At 38.1% G+C, this 22,195-nt stretch overlaps 1 protein-coding gene across 6 annotated transcripts in view; it reads left to right on the top strand.

Moving 5' to 3' along the window:
• DEUP1 (deuterosome assembly protein 1) overlaps positions 1 to 22,195 on the top strand; it is an 82,303-nt gene that overhangs the window by 6,948 nt on the left and 53,160 nt on the right. For all 6 annotated transcript variants that reach the window (XM_019450076.2, XM_053900192.1, XM_053900194.1 and 3 more), the window contains exons 3-5: positions 11,293 to 11,464; positions 13,118 to 13,213; positions 20,216 to 20,350. In XM_019450076.2, coding sequence (XP_019305621.2) covers positions 11,293 to 11,464; positions 13,118 to 13,213; positions 20,216 to 20,350 — 403 coding nt within the window. The remainder of the gene's footprint in view (positions 1 to 11,292; positions 11,465 to 13,117; positions 13,214 to 20,215; positions 20,351 to 22,195) is intronic.

Raw genomic sequence — 22,195 nt, forward strand, 5'->3', positions numbered from 1 at the left:
GAGCCCACACAAAATTTCCTCGTTAGAACAAAAGGTACTCCTATCACACAAGAAATTACAAAGGTTTCAGAATCCCTGTCTCAGAAACCAGGGTCAAAGATTAAATATCAGAACAAAACATGCTCCTAGAACTCTTATCACTTAGGAAATGAAAGGGTTTTAGGAGCTCTGTGCCAGAAATCAGAAATAGACACCGATATATATTTTCTATTATCTCATTTCCTTGTTTTCATTTTTTTAATATTGTGTCTCTTGTAAATAGCATACGGTTAGATTTAAAAAATACCTCAGTTGGAGAGCCTTCACCATTAAAAAGAGGATTTTATGATCATTAATATGCTAACGTTTGACCCATTTTGATTTCCCCAAATTTGCTACTCTGAGCTAGTTTTCTTTTTCCTCATTTTCTGTTAGAAGTTTTACATCCTATTTTATAAGTTTTCAATGAACACTTTCTACAAACATTGTAAATTTGGGTTTCTCTTTTGGCATCTTGAATTTTAACTGTATCTTTGACTTCCCCCATCCTTTTTTCTCTTTTAAGACTTAACCTTTAGTAGCACCTGTGCTTCCCCATTCCTTTATCTCACCTCCAAAAAGTTATCTGGATTTCTAGTTCCTGGTCGCTATTAATTTATATATAAATTATTACATATAGGATAATGTTAATTATTATTTTATTCCACTTTTATTTTAGAATCCTTTATTAATGGCTGTAAGTTTGCATTGCTTATTACTGTTGTTTGTATGCAAAATCTTCCCTGTTCTTAATTTTTAAAACTATTTTTAATGTTTATTTTTGAGAGAAAGAGAGAGAGTGCAAGCGGGGAAGGGGCAGAGACAGAGGGAGACACAGAATCTGAAGCAGGCTCCAGGCTCTGAGCTGTCAGCATAGAGCCCGGCACAGATGCTTAACCATCTGAGCCACCCAGGCACCCATCCCTGTTCTTAATTTTTAAAAAATTTTGAATTCATTTTAATTTGACTGAAGTACTTCCTTAGGTAATCTTTTCATAAAAATGAACATGGGTGATATACTTCTTAACCTGTTACATGTTCAGATGTCTTACTCATACTCTTATACAGGAACTGTGTAACATTGCTCTTTGGAAGCACTGAGTATTGCAGAGGGAAAATCCAATGCCAGTCTTTCAGGTCTGTCCTTTCTTACTTTTTTTTTCCCCCCATGTTGTGTGTGTCTGAAAGTCTATAGAATTCCTTTTTTTATATAGTATTTTTTTAAGTTTTTTTTAAAATTTATTTTGAAAGAGAGAGAGAGAGTAAGTGGGGGAGAGGTAGAGAGAGACACACTCCCAAACAGGCTCCACACTGTCAGTGCAGAGCCTGATGCAGGGCTCAAACTCACTAACCCTGACATCATGACCTGAGCAGAAATCAAGAGTCAGACACTTAACCAACTGAGCCACCCACGTGCCCCTATAGGATTTCTTTTTATCCTTGGAATTTACAAATTTACTGGATTAACTTTCTAGATATGGAATCTTCTGCAATAACCCTTCACTGTATTTGGTGAACGTTTTTACACTAAAGATTCAAATCTTTTCAACTCAGTGACATTTTCTTCTATTTCTTTGATTAGTAATTCTCCACTCTCTTGTTTCATTCTCATCTCCTAGAAGGATTATATCTTTCTTTGCTCTCATAATTTCCATTGTTGTCCATTGTGCTCTATGTCCTGGAGGTATTTCTTGAGTTTTCTCTTTTCTTTCAGCACCGATTACATTATTTTTATTGCCTCTATTGAGATCTTTGGTACTGGCAATCATGTTTTATTTCCAAGAACTTCTTTTTTGTGTGCCCCTTTCATTGTTCCTTTTACAGTTTTATCAATGCAGTTTACCCTTGACTTTTATTAAAAATATGAATAAGTGGTGTCTGACATGATCTCTTATATCAACTCCTTTATAATCAGTCATTCTGAGGGTGTGGCTCTGGTATAGTTCTCCACATCCTTCAATTCATGCATCACCCCAGGCCCTAATAACTGCTCCACAGCCCCTCCTTTCTCCTGGCCCCTGCTCCTCTAAAAGAGAAACTAATTCAGTTTTTTTACAAAATCTGGACACCAACTACAGCGCAGCTGCAACTCCCTGAGGGCTCAGCACAGCCGCCAGCCAAGGTGTTCTACAGTCTAGTAGAACTGAAGACTACTAAAACTTATGCTTAGTAACCTTTGACGGGCATTTCTAAATAGGAATTACACAAATGCACTGAGCAGTCCTAAGGTCAACATAATACATATATAGAGTCCCTAAATGTATGAATTCTGCAACGTTGCTTTTACAAATGTTTCTTTCCTTATATAAGTGGATTCACATATAATGGATTACTTCTTTAAAATATCTTTTCTACGGGCACCTGGGCGGCTCAGTTGGTTAAGTGTCTGACTCTTGACTTTGGCTCAGGTCATGCATGGTCTCTTCGTTCATGAAATCAAGGACCCTCATGGGGCTCTGCACTGACAGCCCTGGAGCCTGCTTAGGATTCTCTGTCTCCCTCTCACTCTCTGCCCCTCCTCCACTCTCACTCTCACTCTCAAAATAAGTATACACCATAATTTTGGTTGGATCAATATTCTGTTTGCCTAGTTATGTCTTTGTAAATGCCCTTCGCCTTTGAGCCATAGCATACTGGGATGATGCTTCCTTCCCTGCATAACATTTTGTTTTCTTCCGGAGTTAATAACTCTAGCGTCTTAACTATTACTTTTTGAAGTTTTCTTCTTCTCTGCCAAATTTTCTTCAAAAAATCACTTTCTGTTTGTATTTGACCAAGTTGGTTGAAGTGCTTTTCTCAAACGACCCTGATCCCTGACTGCTCGCTCCTGTGTAAGATGGCGGAGTGGAAGCTGACCAGAAGCTCCGCTGGACGTGGGCGGGGCTTGTTGACGGGGCTTCTCTACTTGTCATCGGGCTTGTCTCTTTCAGTGCCTGTCTCAGGCTGATCAGATTCTAGAGAACACTCTTTTAAATTCTCCTACTTAGAGGGTGTAAGTTGGGCCACCAGCATTTACCCTCTACCTAGCTGGGTTGCTTCCTGGCTTTTTCTCTACTGCTAGCTCCCATTATTTTTGTGCTCGTAGCTTAAAAATATGCCTTTGCTTTATTTTAGTAGAATTTGGGAAGGGAGCAAAATGTTTATGTTCATCCGTCTTCAACCGAAAGCCTCATTCTTCTCCACTAAATCATTTACTTTTTATTCTGTGACTTATATCTTAGCCATTCATCTCGTTCATGGAATCTTATCAAATCCTTCCTAAAAATCTGCTGCATGATCTGCCGATTTTTTAAATCTGCCATGAAAGTCGTATTTTCAAAGAACCAAGACAGATGGATATTAAAGTATAGCTTCTCACGTCTAATTCAGAAAAATTATTTAAAGCAGTACTCTATGTGTGCATCTTTTTTAACCTTTAAAGTGTTCTTTCCCTCTGAGATATATTAATTCCTAAACACAACCATACTTCCCAGTTTCTTAGTTTAATACAGTTTTAATTATAATTTGTAAAAAAAAATTCTATAAGTCAATATTTTGGTAGTTTAATAAATTGTGGTAAAGTAGTCTTTTTGCGCATTGAAAATTCTTTTTAATTTGATTGATTCTCTTGCCTTATGAATGGCCCAGACTCTACCCCCATTATTCTCCCTCCACCCTTTATCCCCAGCCACACATAATCTTTTCCAGAGTAATCAAATTTGACAATTTCTAGTTTCTGGTTTATCTGCAGGAGAAGCAAAGTGAAGTAGACCTGGGGTAAATCCCAATATTATTTCATATTAACACACAGAACCATGGCATAATTCATAATAAGCTACATATGCATTAGTTTGGATTCTGTAAGCCAATCTCTAGGACAATTAAAATTCCCTCTTGCTAAAAGGTCTATCTGGGGAAAGACTGCAGTGTTAGTATGTGTGAGGATAGTCATTTAATCCCTTTTCTATTTAAAACTAGAATAGAATAGTCATTATACAAAAAGTTTCAAGAAAAAATTTATCTGTAATACAGGTAATACAATAGTCATTAAAACTAGAATGAATAGTCATTATACAAAAAGTTTCAAGGAAAAATTTATCTGTAATACATGTGTTTAGAAGATCCTCCACTCTTTTTAGAATGTAAAAATATGAGATTTAAAGTTTGTATATACCTCGAATTCTGATGAAACATTGATAGGGAGTTGGAAGCTATCACATTGCACATTTTATTTCTCTGAATGTCTTTGATGAGTATGATGGAGGCCTTTAAAAGTACTTCTAAGCATGCTTTTTAGGAATGGTGGGATTTATACCTCCTCTACATATCAACATTAAGCTTATTGCAGATGAGGGAGAAGAATGGACCGAATATGAGCCACCATCTCAAATGTGCAGTAAAAGTAGGCATTGTAACACTGCTAAGTCAGCACACGCTAAGGATGACGGTAAATAGCATTTTTTGGACAACAAGAAAAGTGCTTGAGAAGAGCTATTTTTAGCTATAATTTAGTAACTAATTTTGAACAAGGGCAACTGTGAAATCCTGATCTAGGAGTCATAAAGTAGAAGCCTTTCACTTTACAGTTTTAGGAGGAACAATCGAGTGAAGAGCAGGCAGACATCTCAGACATGTCTATGGAAGTGGATTCTGGGACTTCTGGGAGCTCTCCCATTCCATACTATTTAAGTTTCTGGTGTGGTGCGGTATTTGACGTGCGGAATAAGAATAGGTCTGTGAGCCACCACAGAAAAGTTAAATTATACTGGTATCACCAAATATATAGCAATATAAGTAAGACAAATAATACATTACCACATTTTAGAATGTGTTTCATTACAATATTTTGGAAAAGTTAAGACCCAGTATGATTGCTCATATTGCTCGTTAACCTTTTGAAAACGCATTTCCTTAGACTATTCTGTAGTCTCCTCTTTCTCTTCTGTCTATGCTTCCCTTCCTCATTCCCTCCCCTTCTTCCATGATGACTTCCATATTTATTTTTTAAGCCTGCCCTTCTCTCTCTCAAGCTGAAGATCCATTTCTATTCTGCTATCTATGTCCCAAAATGAACTCACTTTTTTTTTTAAATGTTTATTTACTATTGAGAGAGAGAGAGAGACAGAGTACAAGTAGGGGAGGGACAGAGAGAGGGAGACACAGAATCTGAAGCAGGCTCCAGGCTCTGAGCTGTCAGCACAGAGCCCGATGCGGGGCTCGAACTCACAAGCTGTGAGATCATGACCTGAGCCGAAGTCAGACACTTAACCAACCAAGCCACCCAGGTGCCCGAACTCACTTTTTTTTTTGTAGACTTGTTTATCCATTTTTATTTTCCAGTTTGATGATGAGTAGGCTGATGCTGCATCCCAGTTTGCCCAGAATAATCACTGCTTTATACCTATTGTCCTGGCATAATTATCATTAGTGCCCCCTTCACTTTCAGAATTGTCCTAGTTTGCATAATTGATCATATGGTCACCGTGTAGCAGGATTCTCACACAGAGAGTCATGACACCGAGGCTTTTCTTTCCAGGAAGCAACTTTATTCCTGCTGGCACCCCTCCATTGGGTTCATACCCAAAGAACTGAGCCCTGAATGCCACATGACCTAATTTTTTATATACTTTTTACTTCTTTGTCTCCCATATATGGTAACACACAAACATGCAGTCTGATTAAGTGGTCCCATGTTACAAGGTCATAGGGATGTTGTCATGTATGTGTATAGCCAGGTTGCCTTGAGTTTTTTTTTTTTTCTTTCCTTAGGGTGGGGACCCTACCAAAATCACAGCCATCTGATAAAGGTCTGCTCTTGTAAGAACCAGCATGTAAGCCTATATGTGAAAGGACTTTGGAGTAACATACATGTCCATGGAGACTGGGTGAATTGTATCTGATGGACATGTATGTTACTCCAGCTCTGTTTACTCTGCATGCCTCTCCACATTCCCTTCCCCTGTCCCCTCCAACACACCGGCCACTACTACCTCCATTTAGATCATCAGCTTTCTATTTTGCTTTCTTCATCTTTAAATTTGACATCCTGGTATTTTGACTCTAGGCTCCTCAGACTGTTTTGTCACCCTGCAAGTCTCAGTGTGCCCCCTTCCTACTGGCTTAAGACTTCTGTCGTCTGGGCACCTAGGTGGCTCAGTCGGGTAAGCCTCTGACCTCAGCTCAGGTCATGATTTCACAGTTCATGAGTTTGAGCCTGGCATGAGTTTGAGCCTCTCCACTCTCAGTGCAGACCCCGCTTTGAATCCTCTGTCTCCCTGTCTCTGCCCCTCCCCCACTCTCTCCTTTTCTCTCTCTCTCTCAGAAATAAATGAACATTAAGAACAACAACAACAAAAAGACTTCTGTTCTGACCCCAGAATCCTTCTCTCGTGAATTGCTCCCAAGGATAAACCCGACAGTAAGGGTCAGGGTTTGTATGTCTCAAGTAGTGTATCAGTTACAATCCACCCAGTCTCCAAAGCTAGAAGACTTGGAGTACTTTTTTCTTTTTTAGTGCCTCATTCAACTTTTCTAAAATAGGAATAATAAGTCCTACTTTATGGGATGTTGTAAGGATCCGTGAGAGCAAGAACAGGAAAGCAATTAGCATAGCATCAGTCAGCATTTGACTAAAGGAAGAAATGAAAATATAAATAATGTTAGTGCTCAGCTCTGTGAAGAAGGCTAAACTAAGCCTTTTGTATTTTATTTTAAAGCTCTCTAGATTTAGGAGCAAATATTGATGCTGCTGAGACAGCTCAACTGCTCTTAATTATCTCTGAAAAACTGAAGAAAGGAAGACATCCTGGAAGATGAGACAATTGAATTTCAAAAGAGAATATTAAATTTGACAGAAAGCTGGGTTTAGCGTAAGCCTGAGTGTGACTGGATCTTCGGTAGTACTCTGGAAGGAGTCGTGGGTGGCCTGCGAGCATCCGGAAGAAGCGGGGGTCACCAGGACTCCGCACGGACACGCCCTGACCGCTGCAGACTAGGTCAGCCTTGGCTCACAGGGCTCATATGCTGGTGCGTCTGCAAGCATATTGATAGAATTTTATTTGGACTTTGCCATGATATTTTACAGGGCTTTTCATGACATTTTTATGGGGAGAGGGAGAAAAAATCGTAAGGTTAATTAAGTGGGTTAGAAACTGATTATAAGAAAAGAAATAATCAACGGATCCCTGTCACCCTGAAGGACTTCAGAATGTAGTAGTAGAATGTAGTAGAATGCCATAGAGCTCTGTCCTCCATCCTGTCTTTCATGATATTTTACAGTCACTTGTATGAAAAAAACATTTATATGTAAAACAAGTAATGCTTCTCAAATCCGCAGCTGACACAAAACAGGGAGGTAAAGTGAATATATTTTCTGTCAGAAACAGGATCCCGTAAGCTCTTTTACGAAGGCTTCTGTGGTAACCCATCCTGTCCAAATCTGTATTCAGTACCCCTCCTTTCTAGTCCCAGAAGAGCTCCATGTATTCATCAGTCTCTTATTGTGCCTGTCTTGTAAGTATCTCTGCACAGGCAGTCGGTCTCGTGTCTCTGTCTTCCCAGTTCCTCGCACAGTGGGCAGCAGTCGCTGAATGAATGTTTGCTACATTAAAGAACCAGGGCTAGGGGTGCCTGGGTGGCTTAGTGAGTTGAGCGATTCTTGATTTCAGCTCAGGTCATGACCCCAGCCAGGGTTGTGGGATCGAGCCCCGTGCCAGTCTCTGCACTGAGCATGTACCCTGCTTAAGATTTTCTCTCTCCCTCAGCCCCTCTCCTCTGCTCGCATGCATGTGCGCTCTCTCTCTACCCCCCACTCTCTCTTTCAGTTAAAAAAAAAAAAAAAAAGACCAGTGATAGCAATCTACATTGAGAGGCTGAAACTCTCACACTGAAATTTAATAAGGATACATATAAAGCCCTGCTCTTGGAGCACCCCCCAAAAATGAAACAAGCACAAGATAGTGGCTTTATTTTTAGCATGCATGAAAAAAAGATGTTTGGACAAAAAGAAAAACAAACAAGCTCACCTTGACATGGTATAATATCACTGCTTTGCCCTTCCCCCTCCCAGATTCAAAGCTAAGGTGATCCTCATCTGCTTGAATAAAAGTATAGATAGCACCTAAAACAAAGGATGTGAGAGTCCCCCTCTAAACTTATTAGACCATACCTGGGGGATTAAGTTAATGTTCTGAATGGTATATTTCAAGGAGGAAGTCAACACAGGAACTTGTTCAGTGGAGAGCCATCAGGATTGTGAAGGAGAGCCACCAAATTATGAAAATCTTACCATAGTCATTCACTTTTTCATTCGTTCAACAAATGTATGTTAAGTGTCTAGTATTTGCTAGGCAGTACACTAGGTAGTGAGTGGTGGAAAAAAAAAGAAATCTCTATGAGAAATTGAAGGAAATAAAGATACTTGTGGAAATAAACAAAGACACCCAAATGAGAACAAATGAAGCCTACTTATTGAAAGCTTGATCTAGCAAAGGCATCAGCAGCCATCACTTGCATCTGGCAGAGTCTCGAAGGTGAGGTGGGAAAGCTTCACAGTGAACAAAAGAGAAGGCTTCAGGTATGCTGTCTTGGATGGGGGCTGTTGGCACAGGGAAACTGGAGGCAGGATTAGTAGAAGCGGGGCATCCTATGTGATTGGTTTGAGGAGCGTGTTTGGTTTTCTCTAGTTGGTCCTGAGTTGGAAATTGGGGGAAAAATTAAGGCAGCTCTCAGTCTGACCACATCCTGACAATTCTAGGAGTACTGCTGTAGAGGTTGTGGGTGAGAGTCTGTTAGCGTAGGTTCCAGCCATTCTCTGTCTGAATGTTCAGTATCTACTCTTGAACGCTGAGAAAACTTGGCAGAAGCCAGAGGTACACTGATAGCTGTATTTGACATATTGATAACTGTATTAAGTACTCTTAGTCTACTGTGTTGAAAAGGCATTTGTTGTGCATGGTCCCGGTGGATCAAATTAGAATAAGTGGATGAAAAAGCTCTTCAGTATAAGAAAGAACTTTAAGAAACTCATCGCTGTCTAGATGCAATCTCAGACAGTGGTTTCCTGGTAAAGGAAGCATTCAGACCTAGGCTGGATGACCTGTTGGCAGTGATACTGTGAAACAGGTCACAAACCCTGGTGTGCGCCAGAATCACTTGATATCTTTGTTAGTGATGCAGAATCTTGGGCTCTGTTGTAAACCTCCTGAATCTGACCAGTAGGACATCATAGATGATGCTATTAAGACTGTGAAAGGTATACAAACACTGGATGGACAAGATGACTTGTAAAACTCCCTTCACCTTGAGTCTAATATCCTCATTTTTGCACAGCATAGTCATAATCAGGAAAGAAACCATTCACTCATTTATTTAATAATACTGATGTCACTACTTTCGGCCTGTATTTCAATTCCGTCAACGTGGTGCAGTCCTACCTGTCAAGGAGATAGTGAAGAGAAGAGCTCACTTGTTCATTTTTCAAAAATTTATTGAGTATTTGCTATATGCTGGAGTGCTGTGCTGAGCTCCAGGAAGATGGTGATGAGAAGGGCTGATACAGTCCTTCTGCGTTCAGAGCTCACGATAGCAGAAAAAAACAATGTGTTTACCATAAAGGGTGATACATGTTGTTATGAAAAGAAAACGGTGTGAAAACTATTCTTTTCATTCTGTTGTTTTTCCCCCACATCATAACTCCAATTAAAATTCCATCAACTTATTTATAGAGGAATTAGTACTTCCTTTCCTCAGGTTTGTTTTAGGTTTTAAATAAAAATGGGAAAGGCTTTGGTCTTTCGTCCAGGAATGCCAGAAGACTGTAGAATTGCACTTTGTACTTAAAAGCTCTCTGATGACAGAACTGGTGAGTCTGCTGTTGAATAAACCAATCACAGGAATATCCCATGTTCAGGCTGACTGGGCATTTTAGAAAGTGACTCTGGAAATTCTGAGTTCTTTGGGTTCTAATACCTGTTTCTGACCCTAATGCAATGGAACTAATTTATGCTGTATGTTTCAAGCAAGTTCTTATTCAGTGCATCATGTCTTTTGCTGTGTGGTGCACAGAAGGGAGCTTACGATGGGAGACAGCTGCCTAGGATCTAGATCTGGCTCCTCTACTAATTGATGTGTGACCTTGACCTCTCTGGGCCTGAGGTTTTTCAAAATGCTAAATGATCCTTAATCACCTCTAAAATTCTGACCTGGTGAAACCGAATGGAGAAAATATTATTCTTCACCTGCTTTCCCTCCTGCCTTCCTCACGCCTGCACAAATGTAGTAGAGGCCCCGTCACCACCACTGAATGGATCCTGAAATAACTTGCTTTCTAATCTGGACATTTGTGTGTTCCTTAGGCTGAAACCTGAGGCTTGTCCAGTCTGAATAACTGGACTTATGCCAGGTCCCTGTGGAATGCATCAGCTTCTTTGAAGGAGAACCCTACCCTAGAAGCACAATAGGCATCTCCATAAATCTAGCTCTCACCAGCAGTTTTGTTTCAAATATAAATAGACCCTCTAAGACCCAAGATATTGCCCCGCATCTGACTAATAATATCACCATTATCTAAAGACTTACATTACTCTGCCCACACCTGCCTGATCAGATACCTTCCCAAGGGATACCAGCCAGATCACGCCAAGTTCCCCTCCTGCAGGAGTAACTCTGTAGCTCAGTTAGTATCCTTGAATCTGGTCCTACCTAGCCTGGGGTTGCCCTTCTGTCCTTGATAGGCACGACTGAAGTCCCGGTTTGCCTGCATCAAATTTACTCAAGTTATGATAGACATAGGTACATGTGTATTTACATGTAAGAGCACTGAGCCATTTTTCATAATTAGAATTTGCCATGGAATCAGCCCACTCTAAAAGTTTTATTTAATTTTATTTTTTTAGCTAACTTTCTTTATTGCGACCTTGTTTCTGACATAATCCGCATGATGTGTTTCCACTTTAGGACTCCCTTGTCTATGTCAAAACTTTTGGCTCTGGGAGACCCATACACTACCACCTACACTAAGAAAATACAAGCAGTCACTTTAGCAATGTATTGCATTATATTATGACAGCACCTATACTTTAGAAAATGTCATTTTTAAAAATGTACTGTATATTCACTGAAATTAGCTTTCAGTTTTAATATAAAATTTATCCCCAGCTTTCAGACTTCTTCCTGTTTAAATAATTGAACAATTTGAAGAAATAATTGATCAAGCTGTTCAGAGCAATGGAATAATTTTTCCCGTCCTCACATTTCACTCTTTTAAAATGTGCTTTACTTTTTGACAATTGCCAGAGCTTCTCCTTGTGAGGCTGAACTTCAGGAATTAATGGAACAAATTGACATCATGGTAAGCAACAAAAAATTGGACTGGGAAAGGAAAATGCGGGCTTTGGAGACACGATTAGATCTTCGGGATCAAGAGTTGGCAAATGCACAAACTTGTTTGGATCAGAAAGGTCAAGAGGTACTGAATATATGTGTTAATAACATGTTAATTCCTCAGACTGTTATAAATAATATTTATTCCCTCAGAATATGTTTTTCATTATGTATCCTTTTTATCAGGCATCAGCAGTAGGATTTATTGCTAACAATTCTGTCATAGCATGCTGAATGTGTTCTATCAAATAAGTGACAATCAGAACCTAAACCCATCCAAATTTGCTGATGCAGACAAACATAAAATGTCAGTGCCGTCTAGAAAAGTAAATAGACATTCAGTATATATGTGAAATAAATATCGTTTGCGAGCAAAGATGTCAGTGCTTTTGCAGCTGTAGAAACAAAGTAGTTGTCCAAACTGTGTCTTTGGACATGGCCGAGTTCAAGAGGCTTTTCTAATCTACTAGAAGAATATTTCCTGAGAGAAGTGAAATGCCAAGACACGATTGCAGGCCAAGGGAGAAAAGTGTTTGGTGAAGGGGGTGTATGTGTATATCTGGGCACCCTCTTAAAAGGGGTGCTTCCCAGCCCCTGTAAGGCTGCTTACAGTCCTGTTGGTGGTTGTAGAGTATCTAAGTGCTCTGGGGCTTCTGGAGGAGTTCAGGAAAACCATACACTTTACCTAATGTGGACTTTTGTGTCTGTGAATTTTTCTTTTGGGTGAGGCATAAGAGAAGGTGTTTACATTAATCCTATACTAAAATATCATCAGTCAACTTGTTCATCAGGCATTTCTCTACCTTTATTGGCCTCTCAATAGAACTTAGTTTTTAGGGGCGCCTGGGTGGCTCAGACGGTTAGGCATCCGACTTCAGCTCAGGTGACAATCTCACGGTTTTGGGTTTGAGCCCTGCATCCGGCTCTGTGCTGACAGCTCAGAGCCTGGAGCCTGCTTCGGTTTCTGTCTCCCTCTCTCTCTGCCCCTCCCCCACTCACGCTCTGTCTCCCTCCATCTCTCAAAAATGAATAAACGTTAAAAAAAAAAAAAGAAAAAAGAAAAAAAAGGAACTTAGTTTTTCACATAGTTAACGGAGTTCTTGTTTGGCACAGTTAACTTAGTTATTGGCACCTGGTTTCCCTCCGTAGTAGAGGCCGGTCATCAGACCTGGAATATGCAAGGGACTGTTTTCTTACTTCCATTATCTGTGATGACACCGACGTGTCATCACAGCAGGTGCCTCACCTGCTTTTTAAGCAGACAATTTCTGTCAGCCAAACCTCTAAGGACTCCTCTTAGATATTATTCCTTTCTTTCTTATAAAAATGTGATCATTGCTCCATGGTCCCACCAAAGCAGAGCTCACTGAAGGCAGTGGAGACAAAAATAAAAGCTGAGGTGTATCCGTAGAGGTTCTGCCTGAGTATGATGACATAGCCTCCTGAAAAGATAACGCAAAGTAAATTCTAAACCTTAATTTAAAGTGTGATGGTGATAAGGATCTTTTGTCAAACATCCATACTGTACTGTCCGAATGTGTGCCCAACGGAATAGTGCTAGCAATGTTTGGTTTTGTGACTTTAATTATTAATAACTATTTTAAGAACTGTGGTACAAATATTTACTCTTGTTTTGGTACAGCAGTTTTATTTAAATTGTACTCCTTTTTTGCACATTTTCTGATTTGTGTCAGGCAAAATTTAGAAGAATCAAAATTAAATGTTATTCTTGATGCAGGTGGGGTTACTTAGACAGAAATTGGACAGTCTGGAAAAATGTAACTTAGCAATGACTCAGAATTACGAAGGACAACTACAAACCCTGAAAGCTCAAGTAAGGAAAACTATTGTAATTTAATATCATATAATAATTTAACACATTTTGATATATGTTTTAACATATAAAATTATATTAGTTACTTTTTTATAAGTTGTAATAATTTTATTTAAATGGACTATTTTTAATACAAGTATAATTCTTATATTTTAACTACAGGTTATATGTTTGACCCTGTCTTTCATTGTTTTATTAGATTGCCTTTTTTATTGGACTCTCAGCCCTTTATCCCTTTAACTGTTAGCATAGTGCAAGACTGATACCTTTCTATGATATAATAATTAGCTATGTGAACAAAAGAATAATTTTGCTATTATGAAATAGATAATTGAAAGGATAAAACTGGGCTTTATAACTTGCTAGTGGTGGAACTGTTGCATAAATGATAGGTCTTCTTCATTGGGATGCTAATTTCTTTCTTATTTATCCCTGTATCACCTCACTGTGAAGGCAAGCAAAAAGCCTTCTCTCCCTTAGCACAGAAAACATAGGGCAGTAATCACCTGTCATCTCAGGTCTGGTAGATGCCATGTCTTGCTTTAAATGAATCAGTGGGAAATACTGTTTGATTAAGAAATTTTTGGAGTGCAAAGATTTCATAAGTGATAATATAATCAAATGAGCCTAAAGTAGTTAATTCTTTATTACACAGCTTCTTATGGAGGTCATCAGCCATTAAGACTGGAATATGAAACATATGATGCCATTTAATAAGTACAGTATAATCTTAGACTAGCTCCAAAGTCCAGATATTTTGCCTGCAATTTACATAGCGGCCACTAGATGGTAGCTTGAATTATGAAACTAAATGGCTTTTCCTAGCTAAGACTCTAAGCAATCAACCAACCTTTTTTGTATAAAGATAAAGCTTTAAAATAGCAATATATATATTAAATCACTATAGTTCAATATAAACGGAGAGTCCACGATCTAAAATAAGTTTGAAAAAAATACAGTAATTGAGACACAAGTGAAGATATCTCTAAATTATATTTAGTTGGTTCAGTCACTGCTTACCAAATCTTTAATGTCTGTGTTTTTTCACATCTGTTATTAAAAAGTTTCGAGACTTGCTTACAGGTGCTGAGCAGTCATTTAACATATGAATCCTTGCTATTTGATGCTTTGCAGTTTTATTTTATGACTTGGCTGCTGGCTAACCAACAAATATCCCTATGGCGGTTTCACAAAAATTTGTTCTGTGGAATGCTAGTATGAGAGTTTAGGAAATGCTGTTTACTTCCTCTCTGCTCTTGGACATTCACAGTGCATATTCAACAAACCCATTTAGACTTTTTCATCCATCATTTTTCAAAACATATTTGACCATGGAACGCTTTTTATTTTTCAAGCTAAAACCTACTTTACTATAGTACAGTCTTACAGTGTAAACACCGAAAACAGGTGTCTCAGAGAATACACTTTGGAAACACTACATTGTTGTTGAGAGAGCAGCCATCTGCTCCACTGCAGTTTAATGCTTCGCTTTTCTTCTCATGTTAAAAGAAAGTTAAGAAGAGCATTAGGGAAGAAGAGCAAGAGAGAAGGAAAGAGGGAAGGGAAAAAGAGAGAAAAAGGAAAGTACTATGTACTTAAATTGGTTTGCATAATGGCTAGTAATATGTCATTTTTTTAACCAGAAAACGGTATCTCGTGGCAAACATGATGTGGTTGCTGCTAGCTCACTCTGATTTCTTCTTTGATATTCCTGGTTTATTTACAATTGCATGTTACTAAAATATTTTAAAGATATACTTTACCACACTGTTCCTTGAATAAGTCAACTCTGCCAAAACTTTCTCATAGAAATTGCTTCCTTTTAAAAAGAGGTTATTTTCTTTTCCTTCTAACCATAATGAAACTGTGATTAAATTGTGTATATATTTGAGATTTTCACTTCTGGAAAGGTGGAGTTGATTCTTTTAGACCCTGCTAAATAAAACTAGAAAGTCTGGACATTATTTATAAAATCACATAAGATTCTGAGAAGTGGAGAAAAGAGGCAGGCCAACTAGGACATCGGTACCCAAAGAGCAACATAGTGGTGAGTTCCCTGGGGTTTCTTTTTGCCCCTTGTATCCCAGTCTGGGTGACAGAGACGCTGACAACCCAGACACTACAAGGGGCACAAACAGATAAAAAGAATCCCAAGGAATGTCTGCTCTCTACAGCCAAAAGACCTGGGAAAGGCAGCCTACCAAGATTACATACTTTTAGATAATAACTGCTCTACTCCAGCCCAACACCACAGAAAAAGACTTCAGCTCCAAACCACCCCACTAGCACAGACTGAGTAGACAGCCTTAGATTCTACCCTCACCAGCCTTTAAGGAGGTATCCCCGGCTCCCCAGCCTGGGTGATGTTAGAGAAGACTTGAGTGGAGAGCCAGGACTTTTGTCACCAGTAGGTGTTAACAAGGCCCTCCCCAACCCATGGTGTTAGTGGAGGCCATGTGGAGAGTCTGGACTAGTATGCCCATTTGATGGTGATAAGGAACTCCCCCCTGGGGATATCAAGGAAAGCCTAATTAGGAGTCAGGATATTCACTGCCTCTCAGTGGTAATGAGGCCGCTCACCCTCACTACAGTTTCAGTGAAGGCCATGTGAGAAGCAGTAACAAGGCACCTGTGCCCCTCTAGTCAGGGTGGTACAGTGAAAACTAGTGGGGATTCTCAACTCCCACTCCCCCTCAGCAGTGGTAAGGAATGCCTCCCTCAGGTTACCAGCTGAGGCCAAGATCTAGACTCCCACCACCCAAGGCAGTGACGAGGCAGTGTCCCACTTTCCCTGCCAGAATGCCGTCAGAAAAGGATGGCTGAAATACAGTCCCTAAAGAAAATCTAGTGTCTCATAACACAATACCCAAAATGTCCAAGTTTCAATAAAAAAAATCACTCATCACACCTAGAACCAGAAAGATCTCAATTTGAATGAAAAAAGACAACCAAGAGAAGCCAACACTGAGTTAATACAGATGTTAGAATTATCTGACAAGGATTTTAAAGAAGCCATTATAAAAGTTCCTCAGAGGCCAATTACAAACATACTTGAAACAAATGAAAGTTTTAGCAAAGAAAAACTGTAAAGAATAACCAGTTAGAAATTTTGTCTCTGAAAAATACAATAACCAAACTAAAAAATTTCTATGGATGGGCTCAAAAGTAGAATGGAGACGATGGAGGAAATAATCAGTGCACTTGAAGATAGCAGAATAGAAATTACTGGATCTGAAAAACAGAGAGAAAATAGACTAAAAAAAAAAAAAAAGAAACTTAGGGACATGTAGTACTATAACAAAAGATTGGAAATTTGTGCCATCAGAGTCCCAGAAGAAGAGGGCAGGATTGAAAAAGTATTCAAAGAAGTAATGGCTGAAAACTTGGCAAAATATGTAAACCTACAGATTCAAGAATCTGGATGAAACTCAAACAGGATGAACACAAAGAAATCTACACCAAGACACATCATAGGCAAAGTTCTGAAAACTAAAAGACAAAGAAAAAAATCTCGGAAGCAGCAAGAGAGAAATAACACCTTACCTACAGGGACGAATCAAGTCAGATAACAGACTTCTCATCAGAAACCATGGAGGCCAGAGGAAGGTGGAATATTTTTCAGTTGCTGAAGCAACATAAATGTCAACCCAGAATTCTATGTCCAGAGAAAATATCCTTAGGAATGAAAGGAAAATCAAGTCCTTCTTGAATGAAGGACAGCTATGAGAATTTGTCACAGTAAACGTACCTCCAAAGAATGGCGAAAGAAAGTTCATTTAGCAGTAAGGAAATGATGAGGAAAGCATCTTGAGACATTAGGAAAGAAGAAAAACCAATGGGAAGAATTAAGAAATGGGTAAACATACTACTTTTCTTCTCTTGAGTTTTCTAAATTGTTTGGCAGCTAAAGCCAAAATTATAACAGTGTCTAAGGTGGTTCTTAATGTATGTTGAGGAAATACTTAAGAGAATAATGCTCTAAATGGGTCAGGTCAAAGGGACATAAAGAAAAGTAAGACTTCTGCATTTCATTTGGGCTGGTAAAATGTTGATGCCAGTAGACTGTAGTGAGTTATGTAAATATAATACCTAGAGCAACAACTGAGAAAACTATTCAACAGATGCGTTCAAAAACACTATAGATAAACCAAAATGGAATTCTAAATAATTCTCAGATAACCCTGAAGAAGACAGAAAGGCTAAAATAGAGAAACCAAAAAACTGGAAAACAGAAGAAAAAAAAACCCCACCAACAACAAAAAAGTAAGGCTTAAGCTCTGATAGATCATAATTACATCAAATGGAAATTGCCTAAATACATCAGTCAGAAGATGGAGACTGACAGAGTAAATTAAGAAAGCATAACCCAACTATATGTCCTGCTCCAGAAACTGACTTCAGATATACCTATATAGGTCAGTTGAAAGTAAAATGGTAGAAAAAAATACCATGCAAATATTAATCAAAAGAAAGCAGAAACAGTGCCAAGATAATTCAGTGGAGAAAGAATAGTCTCTTCAACAAACAGTAAAGGGACAACTGAATACCTACATGTAAAAGAACCAAGTAAGACCTAGATATAGACAAAAATTAGCTCAAAATGGATCAAAGACCTAAATGTAAAAACTAAATCTATAAAACTCTTAAAAAAATAGGAGTAGATCTTCATGACTTTGGATTAGGCAATGGTTTCTTAGATTTGGCACCAAGAGTACAAGAAAAGTTAGATGAATTTGACTTCACCAAAATTAAAAAAACCTTTGTCCTTCAAAGGATGCCTTCAAGAAAGTGAAAAGATGACTCACAAAGTGGAAGAAAATATTTACAAATCATATATCTGATAAGGGACTAGTATCCAGAACTAAAAAATAACTCCAACTAGTCAATAATAAAAAGTAAATGACATGATTTTAAAATGGGCAAAGATATGTCTATTGATGAATAGACATCTTTCCAAAGAAGGTATACAAGTGCCAATAATCACATGAAAAAATGCTCAATATCATGAGTCATTAAGGAAACGCAGATCAACTCATGAGATACCTATTTGCACTGACGAGAATAGCTATAATCAAAAAGAGGGACAATAACAAGTGTCAGCAAGGATATGGAGAAATTAGAACCCCATACATTGCCAGTCGTAACGGAAAATGGCACACTTTGGAAAAACAGTTTGGCAGTGCCTTAAAAAGTTAAACCCAGAGTTTCCATATGATCCAGCAGTTCTACTCCTGGTTGTATACCCAAGAGAAATAAATATATATATCCACACAAAAACTTGTACCCAAATGTTCACAGCAGCATTCTTTGTAATATACAAAAAGTAGAAAGAACCTAAATGTCCTTCAGTAGATGAATGGATAAGTGAAATGTGGCATATCCATGCAATGGAATACTATTCAGCCATAAAATAAATGAAGTATTGGTCCATGTTACAACCTTGATGAACCTTGAAAGCATTATGCTAAGGGAAAGAAGCCAGGCACAAAAGGCCACATAACGTGTGATTCCATTAATATGCAATGATCAGAATAGGCAAATATAAAGAAACAGAAAGTAGGTTAGTAGTTTCCAGGGACTGGGGACAGGAGGAAATGTGTAATCATTCTAATATTATGGGGTTTCTTTTTGAGGTAATAAAAAATACCCTCACATTAGTAATATGATGGTTGTACAACTTTGTACATATACTAAAAACCAATTAATTTTATATTTTAAAGCGTGAACTTTATGGTAGGTGCATGATATCTCAATTTAAAAAATTATGTGAGAAAGAAAAAGAAAGCAAATGTGACTATATTAATATCAGATAAAGTAGACACAATTGTTCCTAGCTTTATTTGTGACATCCCACAACTGGAAACATCCAAAATGTCTCAATATGTAAATGGTCAAGCAAATGCTAGTTCCATCCATAGCATGGAATAACACTGAGCAATAAAAAGGCATGAACTATTGATACACACGTGTGTCTCCAAGGCATTATGCTGACTGAAAAAAGCCAATCTCAAAATGTCATATACTGTTTGATTCCATTTTAGAACATTCTCAAATGACAAAATTCTAGAGATAGAAACAAATTAGTGCTTGCCAAAGGGTTAAGAGTGGGAAGACGAGCGTCACTAAAAAGGCAGGAAGGTCTTTGTGCTGATGGAATGGTTCTGTATCTCGATCAAAGTTGTGGGCACACAAATCTACCCGTGTGATAAGATGGCTTAAAACTATACACATATATTGTACCAATGTCAGTTTCCTGGATTTACTATTGTACCATAGTTCAACAAGATGTCGATATTGGAAGAACCCAGAACCTCTCTTCAAAATCTTTGCAACTTCCTGTGAATCTTGAATTGTTTCAAAATTTAAAACAATACCAAAAAACCCTTATAAACAGTTATATAGAAATTTCTTCACTTTATGGACCATGCTGCTTTTAATCTATTATTTGAAGGTATAACAAGAAACAGAAAAAATAGTGCAGAGTCTAAGTTTTTCTTCCTTATTGGTACAAAAAAGATGATATCAATTTGATACTTAAATTTATATAAACTGTCATCGATAAGTAGTTTGTGTTGTTTGTATCTTTTAAATTAAGTATTCAATTTTCTTTAATAAAGTATACACTTGTTATCTTATACATGGGGCTACTGAAATTAAAATTGTCAACACAAGATGGCACTAAGTAAAAGAAAAAACTTGGTTTTTAAAATTTGTGAGCTTTGCTACACAAATTAAAACAGAACTAAATAAAACATTTATGAAGTGAATCATTTAACTGTGCAGTTCATCAGGTCCCAGATTTACATGAAAACTGAATTGTGTTCAGTTTCAATAATTAGTTTTAATAACTGGTTCTGTCTTCACTAATCAGAACATTCAAGCATTACCGCATTTTCTAATCATGACTTAAATTTTCAAAGACGTGCCCAAGAAAGAACTCCGGTGAAATCAAGTTAGAAGCACCAGTAATGGTAAAACGTGAACATTTTCTCTTATATACAGTTTTCCAAACTGACGAATAGCTTTGAGAAACTGAGACTACACCAGATGAAACAAAGTAAAGTTCGGAGAAAAGAATTACTGCACCCCAGAGAAGAAATGCCCTTAGAACTGAGCAATCTGAACCAGAAATTAGAGGTGAGCTGTATGTATTTCCTTAGTTTCCTCACGCATCGGAAGGATTGATTGCTGTTGTTGTGGGCTGTTTGTCTCTGGTGTACACAATGGCATGTACGGCCGTGGTAACAAACACCATTACAAATCAGCTTCTCGTTGAATATATTTTCTTAGCGCACCTTCCCTCTAGGCACTTAGCGAATTAAAACATCACTTTGATTTATGCATCTTTTATACAGATCAGCATTTTTGGAGAGCCAAAAAAAAAAAAAAGAGTTCAAAGAAACTGCAGATGTTGAGTGAAATTGAAGGACATCCCTGGGGTCAGTTAAATGGAATAGCTAATAAATCTTTTAATGGCTATTTAACTATTAGGTACTTAAATCCCAATGAAGCCTCATAACAGGTTTCAGAACAGTGCTGGAAGTTTCAGGGGTATTTTTCTTAAAAGAGGTGGCGCCACTCCAAAATAGCCCTCCGTCCCTAAAATGGCTTACTGTGTCATGAATGCACTTATTTTTATCCCCTTAACTTCCCAACTTTGGAAAAAAACAAACCAGCTGTTTTTCTTCCCTAATGCTCTTGAGGGTTTCTGCTAGACGTCATGTAACAGACAGGTTCTACCATAAATTTCTATTTTCTAACCTTAGCCTAGTTCCTAGTGCTCCTCCATTATTGTGTGTTAATTGGCCTCAAGTTGACCCTTATCAAGTTAGCCCACTCTGTTTCTTCGTTGATTCTCAAGCCCTAAACCCCAGCACCACCACCCTGATCTCCAGCCAATGATCTCCCTTTCTTCCACTTCACTGGTAGATAATGGTTGGTACCCCCCCAGTCACCCAGGTGAATACCCAAGAATCTTTGATCTGTTCCTTTCTCTTGCTCCCCATATTTGAGCCCAGCTTTGCCCCTTTCCCTGGTCTAATGCTTCTTACCTCCTTCCTCTTTGTCTAATTATCATTGTCCTGTTTCATTTGCATCATTTTATTCTGCAATTAACAATCCTTCTCAAACTTTCCCTTCAAAATGTCTTTAAAAGAAAAAAAAATCTAAAATCACAGCCCTAAAACCAGCCTATTGCAACAACTTTGCTGGAAGGCTTGCGTTTTAGCTTTCAAATTCCTGTAGATTTTACATTCTGCTGAATAATGTACCGGGTTTTTTTTTAAATACAAAATTACTACCATCATGATGTAAAATTGACTCTACAGGAAGTTGCGCCATGTGTAACCACATGCTGACGGTGGTGTGACCAGACTGTCTTCAGAAAGATCCTGGTTTCATAGAAGATGCCCAAAGATGTGCCCTGTAGTACATATGCTTTCCCTAAAAATGCAGAGATCAAGTCACTGGTTAGCCTTCTGGTTGACTTTTTATGGGATTTTATGGGAGAACCACATTCATATAAATTGTTCATACAAAAAAAAAAGGCCTGAAATTAATATGAAGTACTTTGTGTGAACACTTTTACATTTAGGGAACTACATTTTTACATAAAATATATTTCATGAATTTGTAGATGAAATTAGTAGCAAAATATGACCTGATATGTTTGTACTTACATAAAAGTTTTTAAGCACACTCTGTAGGTAGTTTAACCTGTGTAATTATGGAAACATTTCATGTACCTGTTTTTACTTGGAGCCGTATGAAAAATTAATATGTAAGAGATGGGCTGTTCCAGTTTTAGTCTACATCCAAGCATGTTTTTCCTTTGGGACAAATATTATTCACTGGTCTAGTAAGAGAAAGAGCATGTTGTTGTGGAAGAATATGACAGTTTAAAACACTTCTTGACTTCTTGACTGATTGATTCCCAAAGCCATATCCTTTGTGTTAAACTGTGAACATTCACGTTCCATGAAT

This window comes from Panthera pardus, unplaced genomic scaffold (assembly GCF_024362965.1).
Source record: "Panthera pardus isolate Hobbes unplaced genomic scaffold, ASM2436296v1 HiC_scaffold_12, whole genome shotgun sequence".
Lineage (NCBI taxonomy): Eukaryota > Metazoa > Chordata > Mammalia > Carnivora > Felidae > Panthera > Panthera pardus.